Raw genomic sequence first — 8390 nt, 5'->3', positions numbered from 1 at the left:
CTTGCGTAATTTGCGCATGCCATTGCCTCCCAGCTGAAGGCATCATGTTTCTATAAACGGATTGTGTCCATAGAAACTCAACCCACACAATATTGAACGACTGTATGGATGAGGCGTGCAACTACGCTACGGCGTAAACTACACTAGGCCTACAGCGCCCCCTTGTGTTGTAATGATGGCACACAACAAAATCATAAGCAACCTTCAGGAACGTGATTTGACATTTGTCGTGAGACAGCTTGCTGAGGTCGCAGTATTCCTCGTTCGGCTGACCATGAAGGTTGTTGTTGACTGATTATTGTACTAAAGTATAATAACTATCCATTTTATGAGCTGTCAAGCCTAACAGTGTGTATTTGTCAGGCCGAGTCATGTTTGAGGTTGCTCACCTGTCACCTTTGTCACTTGGTCTGCACAGTGCAAAGACGTTGCTGAGCTGATTTGTCGGTCTGTGGCTTCTACCGGGAAACCCTTCCCTCCCCTCCCTCCCCTCCCCCGTCACCTCAACGGGCCTCCCTCCCGCCCTCGCCGCCTAGTCAGCCTCTGCAGGAGAAGGACCGTTCCGTTATAGTCACATATCTGATGACAAACGAGCTCCATCAGCAGCCAGCTACACTGCCGTGGAAATTACTGCAGAGCGGGTAGAGGACAGCGAAGGACAGAGAAACAGCAGAGGAGAGGAGAGGAGAGGAGAGGAAAGGGGAACCGCATTACCTCCGCAGCTATGAGCCGCCAGGTAAGGGTGCCAGGCAACTGTCTCACGGCTGAGTGAACTCAGCTACCGCAGAGGCACAAACTTCACGTAGACTAGCGGATAGCCTACCTCACTCCCTCAGCTAGAAGGTTTCCCTGACTCATTGTTCTAAGCTCTAAAGCCATGTGTTTAATGACAGAAAAACAACAGCAAAAGGAGGTTGGGGAGGGCTATGTTGATTCCTTTAATCCACGTATTTTTGTGTTCTGTTTTTGGTAGGGTATGTTTAGGCCTGAAATTGTACATGCATTGTTATGTGTATGAGTTTCCAGTCAAATGCAAATTCTGAGAATAATTGATTTGGAGTCAGCACTTATCTGGGTCTTACAATAACACATTTGAAAATTTTCACTGTTAAATTAATTATTGTATTGTTTTTATTTGTTTGTCGATTTGAACAAAGGCGCCTGCCAAATAGCCATAACCATAACCATAACAATAACCATAACCTGCTGCCTGGAATAGGCCCACTATTACTGAAGTGTGAACAGTGTTGTGCAGTGTGTGAGTAGTGTTACTCAGGTGAGAAGTTAAGCTTGGATGATGAGTGTATTGATAGTAAAGGAGATCTATTCTGGTCTGGTTTGAGCTTGACCTACTGTACAACCAACGCACTACACTGCAGATTACTAGACTACCCTGAGACCTACAACCAACCTGCATGCAGTAGCCTAGTCAGAAGAATTGTGGGTTCAATTCCTGGTTTCCACCGTTGTGCCCTTTAGCAAGGCACTTATCAGGAAGTTGCTTGAGGGACAGTATAATTCCCAGTAATATAACTGACATACGTACTGTAAGTCACTTTGGTTTGAAAAGTATCTCCTAAATGAATACAATGTAACTGTAAGTCACTACACTGCAGATGAATATAATGTCCTACTGAGACCTACAACCACCACACTACACTGCAGATGAATACACATGTGAGGAAGAGAGAGAGAGAGGGAGGGAGGGAGAAAGAGAGGAAGGGAGGGAGGGAGAAAGAGACGAAGAAAGGGGGAGAGAGAGAGGGAGGGAGAGAGTGGGAGGTAGAGAGAGATACAGGGAGGTGAGGTGAGAGAAATAATCTTTACTTAGAGAAGTAATCAGCTTGCAGCCAGCTCCTAATGAAAGGACTTACTGTCATGCAATGTCTTTAAAGAAATACACACACACACACACACACACACACACACACACACACACACACACACACACACACACACACACACACACACACACACACACACACACACACACACACACACACACACACACACACACACACACACACACACACATAGCATAACAAACTGTAGAAATATACACTATATGTGGACACAAGTATTAGGACACCTGCCATCATGCCTGCAGGATCTTTAGTGACACCCCATGGGCATAATACAGCAGTGACCCCATGGGCATGAGATAGCAGTGACCCCATGGGCATAAGTGACCCCATGGGCATAAGATAGCAGTGGCTCCATGGGCATGAGATAGCAGTGACCCCATGGGCATAAGATAGCAGTGGCTCCATGGGCATGAGATAGCAGTGGTCCCATGGGCATGAGATAGCAGTGGCTCCATGGGCATGAGATAGCAGTGGCTCCATGGGCATGAGATAGCAGTGGCTCCATGGGCATGAGATAGCAGTGGTCCCATGGGCATGAGATAGCAGTGGCTCCATGGGCATGAGATAGCAGTGGCTCCATGGGCATGAGATAGCAGTGGTCCCATGGGCATGAGATAGCAGTGGCTCCATGGGCATGAGATAGCAGTGGCTCCATGGGCATGAGATAGCAGTGGCTCCATGGGCATGAGATAGCAGTGGCTCCATGGGCATGAGATAGCAGTGGTCCCATGGGCATGAGATAGCAGTGACCCCATAGGCATGAGATAGCAGTGACCCCATGGGCATAAGATAGTGTGACCCCATGGGCATGGTGACACTGCTTTCTCATGCCCATATGGTCCATAAGATAGAATGGGCATGAGATAGCAGTGACAGCCTGCACTCTTCTGGGAAGGCTTATTGCTAGATTTCGGAGTGTGCCTGTGGGAGCTGTTGAGCCTTGATCCAGAAGAGCAGGTGTGAAATTAGACACTGATGTTGGACAGAAAAGCCTGGCTGGCAGTCTCGTACTAGTGTAGTTAATCCCATCGGTGTTTGATGGGGTGAGATTAGGGCTCTGTGTGGTCCAGTCAGGTTCACCAGACTCACTCAACCAGGTCTTTATGCACCTTACTTTGTGCACTGGGCAACACACACACGCACACGCACACACAAGGGCTTCCCCAGACCACATCCCAGGTCCAGAAAGTAAAAGTCCTGCCTTATATTATGTCTACCTGCGCAATTAACACAGGTGATATCACTCATTATCTGATCTACCTGGCTGCTAGTTAGGATGAGCTGGTTTACTAAATGGTTGGATGAAATACTTAACAGGATTTTTACTTTCTGAAGCCGGGATATTGGCCTCTGCCTCTAAATAAATACATTAAGTGATTAGGAGAAGTGGCCCAGGGCTTTAGTCCATATCATGTCAAGTGGAGACATTCCTGAGTACTGTTGCTTTAAGACAGCGCGGTCATTCCTCTCCTGACCCCCAGGGGACGACATCTCCAGTGGACACCCTGGTGCCGCGGGTGGAGGCACTGCTGGACCTGGCCACCACCATGCAGAGCCAGTGCCGGGCGCAGAGCGAGCAGAATGTGGGCCTGGTGGCGCAGCTGCGTGAGGAGGCCCAGGGCCTGCGCAGGACAGGGGAGGAGGTGCAGCAGGACATGACGGACATGCGGCAGAGGCTGGACGAGCTCATGGACACCAAGGCCGCCTTCGACGCCAAGCAGAGGCAGGCCAGAAAACTCAGCAGGCAGCTCTGAGCAGGCAACACACACACACACACACACACACACATTCACTCACAGGACAGTCTAAAGGGTAAACTCGCTTCATTCATAACTTGAATTGTATTTTTATATGAAGTAATGGAAAATGTAATCAAATGTAGAGTCCCACTGGACAGTAGTATTCAAGTAGTATTCAACAGTACTGTGCATTTTTAAATTAAACTTTAATTCAGGTCCATACATTATTGTAGATCATACAAAATTGTTGTTCAGTCTTTCTGGCAGCCACATGAAAACAAAATATTAAATATTCATCTTTCATCCTTCTCATCACAATATTCCATTTCAGAGGCAAGCTATATGATTTTTAAAACATATAAGATATAAAATATGTGTTTTGAGTCAGTAAGTTCAAAGGCCGTTCCACTCCAAGAACAGTAACTATAATGCACCTGGTCACCACTCAGCAACACACTCGGCCTCTAGTGCTGGACAATGATACCAAGTCCTGAAGAATTTGGTGCCACATGCAGTGATTTGGCAGCTACCCATGATGGCAAATGCAGTGATTTTGCAGCTATACATGATGGCAAATGTTGGTGTTCATCTCAGAATATGAGCTCACACACATTCAAAACTTGAACTGTACTTTTAAGTCCTTTAAATATTTGTGGGTCAAGTGCAGCAAAATCCTCCTGTTTTAACCGTTTATATTTACATGTTTACCCTTTGTATACTAATAAACAGGGAATAACAACAAACTTTTATGTGTTTTTGATGTACATCTTATCATTTACATTTCTTCTGATAAATAAACATGTCTGGGAACGCTAGATGGCAGCATTCTGCATTGCTTTAAGATAAATAAAAAACATCTAGTTGGACGCTTACTCATGTTCACTGACATGAACCAGTTTGAGGGTATTTGTAAAATTCTTCAAAACCACATGGCACTGAATGTAAATGCAGTAGTGGAAAACATCAAAGCACTTTTAGGAACACAACAAATCTACAGAGGGTCATTTGGAGTTTGTTTTAAAGCTGTGCAAGATAGTTGAGGTCCCCAAAAGGTCATTTGGAGGTCGTTTTACGCTTGGGATGGGTGGTGGAAGAAGGTAATTGAGAGGTCGATTTACGCTTGGGATGGGCGCAGGAAGAATGTAATTTGGAGGTCATTCTATGTTCGTGATGGGCGGTGGAAGAAGGGCTCGGTTTCGGCTGGGTTCCAGTCAGCCCCTCTGAACCCGGCCCCATGCCGCCTCTGCACTGCTACCACGGCAACGATCAATATCCAGAAGAAGAAGTTCACCCACACCGATTTCTGAGGGACAAACACACTGGTACACCTCACTAATCCTTACAGGTCTGTCATGGGAAAAGTCAAGGTTATCCACCACTACTATGATTTCTATATGCTAAATTAATGTGAAATGTTCATGTATTTATTTATATAAGGTAGCTGATTGTGATTTTTTTTTTAAGAAAATGTAAAGTTGACAGTAGGCCACCCTTCTCCTTAAATAAGTTCATGATATACAAAGTCTACATCTATTAATTGGCAATTAGAAAATCACCACTATTCTTATAATGACATTTAATGCAAGGCAGTAGAGGTAACAGCGTAATGATGTTGAATGTGTTGATGGCCGTTCACATCAGGAACAATAATTAAAGACAACCACTGTGCAATGATCACTAAAGTCTCCTCATGTTTATTAATGTGATCAGTGGGGTCTGATTGCCTGTCAGCTTTTCATTGTTCCTAAAATCGCTCTAAAAGTAATCCCAACAATAACAAAAAACAATCTGTACGTTGTTATGGTTACAGTATGCAGCGTGGACGTTATTTTTCATATTTGCTAAAGCAGCATTTAACCCTTAGGGGTCTGCCATCCCACTGGTGGGATTTTTTGGTCTGTTCCAAACACACGGCTGACACTCCGCGAGTTTTTGTCCTAGAAACATATAAGTGACACCATTAGAAACCTTTGATCAATCAGTTTCCAAACATATATGTTTTAAAAGAGAATGTATCAATGGGACTTTGTAAAAACAATAAAAGACCTGCAGCAGGCCCATTTAAAAAGCCCATTGAACTTAATATGTATTTGAAAGAAACACTCACTAAGTGACCCATTTAGTATGACTTTTTTCCAATTTGTAGTGAAATCACAAAATATTTCTGATTTTTTTTTTCACTTTTATGTAGCCAGTACTTATGTTTACTAGCCTGGGTGTTCCCATACTGCCTTGCGCGGTGATTTCTTTCACGCTGCTAAGGCAGTCTGGAAACTAACGCCCCCATTTTCGCCTGATGTTGGTGGCCAATCACAGAACAGGGGAGAAAGCAAGACCACGATGAGCTATGCAGAGACGCATTTGATAGACATCCGTGGCGCCCAATGAACGGATCTGGGCATTTTTTTCAAATACGAGAAAATGAACGTCTGGTTGCCAGACCACGTCTCATTTGAGAAGTGGTAGGCGCTAGCCAGGCTATATGTTTACAAGATGCAGACTTCAAAAGTTTTCAATAGATATATTTATAGTGTGCTTTTTTATAAAGTTTGAAGACCGTTGAAAATCGTTTTTTTTTTTAATAGTTGTGTTTACGCTTGAATTATAATAAAAAGTAATTTCATTACATCCACTTCACTCTCATTTTCTTATTGTGGAGGACCTCTAGAATATAACCATATGTGCCACTTTTGCATAGATGTTTTTAGTTAGATGAAAAACTTAAAAATCTAAAGGTATACCTGACTGCCTCAAAGTGCCTGAAAAGGCCTCAGACCCTGAAGTGTTAAAACGGTTGTTTTTGCTGTTTGCTGTTTGCTGGTTATAGTTCTGGTTATAGTTCTGGTTCCTGGTGTGAACGGCCCGGAACTCTGGGGGGTATTCCAAGTGCGTGGTTTAGTGAAAAAGCTGAGTAACTTAACTAAGAGTAAGTGGCAAGCCTCCTACAACAAAACCCCTATGACATCGCTTTGTTAGGCAAATGAAGCCATATAGCTCTTCTATTAGGGGCTTTACCACTTGCTCTGAGTTAACTTACTCAGGTTTGCTGCTTAACCATATACTTGGAATACCCCCCTGGTCTTCTGGTCCAGTGTGTCGACTGACCTCTGCCCTGTGGAGTCCTGAGGAAAACTGGTCGCCTTGGTAGGGAGTGGCCCAGGTCTTATTCTCGGCCTCCTCACAGCTGAAATAACAAACAAAAACCAACACAGTTACAGTGCAAAAACAAACAAACAAACACAGTTAAAGTCAATGTCAATGTCAATTTATTTATAGCACTTTAAAAAACAACCACAGTTGACCAAAGTGCTGTACAGTTGACCAAAGTGCCAGCTTCAACCACCCAGAGAGGGTGATGTAGTTTAGTCCAACTATGTAGCCCTCCCTTAGAAATGTGACCTCTTCAGCCACTCAGAGAGGGTAATGTAATTTAGTCCAAATGTGTAATCCTTAGAAATGGAACCTCTTCAAGTTCCTCACCTACCTAGAGAGGGTGATGTTATTTACTCCAAACATTTAGCTCTCCCTTAGAAATGTAACCTCTTAACAAGTTCACTGATGACTAATCATAAAGTACATCATGTTTTTGAAATAGCAACCTCCTAAAGAGTCAGCAGATAACTTAAAGGGTTCTTGAGTAAGACAAATTCTGAGTTTAAATCATCAAAATAGGTTTTAAGAGTGATAATATAAGCACTCTTATTGTAGTATTTACAGTTCTGTGTATAACCATGTATGACAAAATGCAAATCAGAACTCGTTAACAGGCCTCAACATTAGAAAGCCAGCACTAGGATATGGGACAGCAGCGTCTCTCAAGGTCAGCTGAGGACAGTAAAGTGGGCCAGAGAAATGTTGTTGGGGAGGTTGTCCTGAAGTGCACGTGCAGATATACTGTGCGCTCGGACACAAGGACACAGCAGGACATTAGAGGGAAATGCCAGCGTGACAACGATGCTTTTAGCTGAGCAAGAGCAGGGACTTCACCAGTGATGCAACCCAAAGAAAAGTGTTTGTTCCCTCGGGTTTTCCCTGGATAGTAGGATTTATTTTAGGATTTATTTCTGCAGTAATTATTGTCACCTATAGCCTCCTCTGCATTGGAACTAAAAATGCAAATGTGTCATTCTTGTAAGTTGCTGTGGATAAAGGTGTCTGCTAAATGAATAACCAACATCCAAGCTGTCGGTGTCATATTAAATTATGCAGGCCTACTTTTATCGAAGTCACAACCCAAAATAAGCATAAGTACAGTATATGAGATACAAACATGGGGACTTGGGGACTACATGTGTTTGGTGAGATATATTTAGCATATATTCTTAAATGTGTCCTCTGGGATGAGACACCTGACACAAACAAACCCTTTCCTCTTAGTCCGGGAGCCAAATGCCATAATTTAGGTGAACCTGGCTTTGTCGGTTAAAGTTTTTTTTTTTGCAGAATCTAGTAGACTAGGGGTACCTCTTTAAGATTTAAGAGGGTGCCCGGTGATATCCCTTGGGCAATTTCGTATATTAAGCCTTTCTTGTCCAATGTGTTGACTATAAGGCGGATATACTACAGGTGAATAGGGTAAAAAAATTAACAAGCAGATATCACTATGAAACTTCACCAGTTGATTATTCAGCAAAAAAAAAACTTTAACCAACAAAACCAGGTCTGACCTGGGTTGGTTGCAACCTGACCCCATGGCTTAGTGACTGGTCTGGTCTGCCAAAAGCTCACGAGAACCTTAAAGGAACACTTCACTTTTGTCGGTTAAAGTTTTTTTTTTTGCTGAATC

At 43.6% G+C, this 8390-nt stretch overlaps 1 protein-coding gene across 1 annotated transcript in view; it reads right to left on the bottom strand.

The window, feature by feature from the left end:
* Positions 1-4763: 4763 nt before the first annotated feature.
* tmem179bb (transmembrane protein 179Bb) overlaps positions 4764-8390 on the bottom strand; it is a 9478-nt gene continuing 5851 nt past the window's right edge. The window contains exons 4-5 of the mRNA XM_062537518.1: positions 6710-6788; positions 4764-4907 (exon numbers count right to left, since the gene is read on the bottom strand). Coding sequence (XP_062393502.1) covers positions 4764-4907; positions 6710-6788 — 223 coding nt within the window. The remainder of the gene's footprint in view (positions 4908-6709; positions 6789-8390) is intronic.

Source organism: Sardina pilchardus, chromosome 5 (genome assembly GCF_963854185.1).
Source record: "Sardina pilchardus chromosome 5, fSarPil1.1, whole genome shotgun sequence".
Classification (NCBI taxonomy): Eukaryota; Metazoa; Chordata; class Actinopteri; order Clupeiformes; family Clupeidae; genus Sardina; species Sardina pilchardus.
This window is presented reverse-complemented; position numbering and strand designations above follow the sequence as displayed.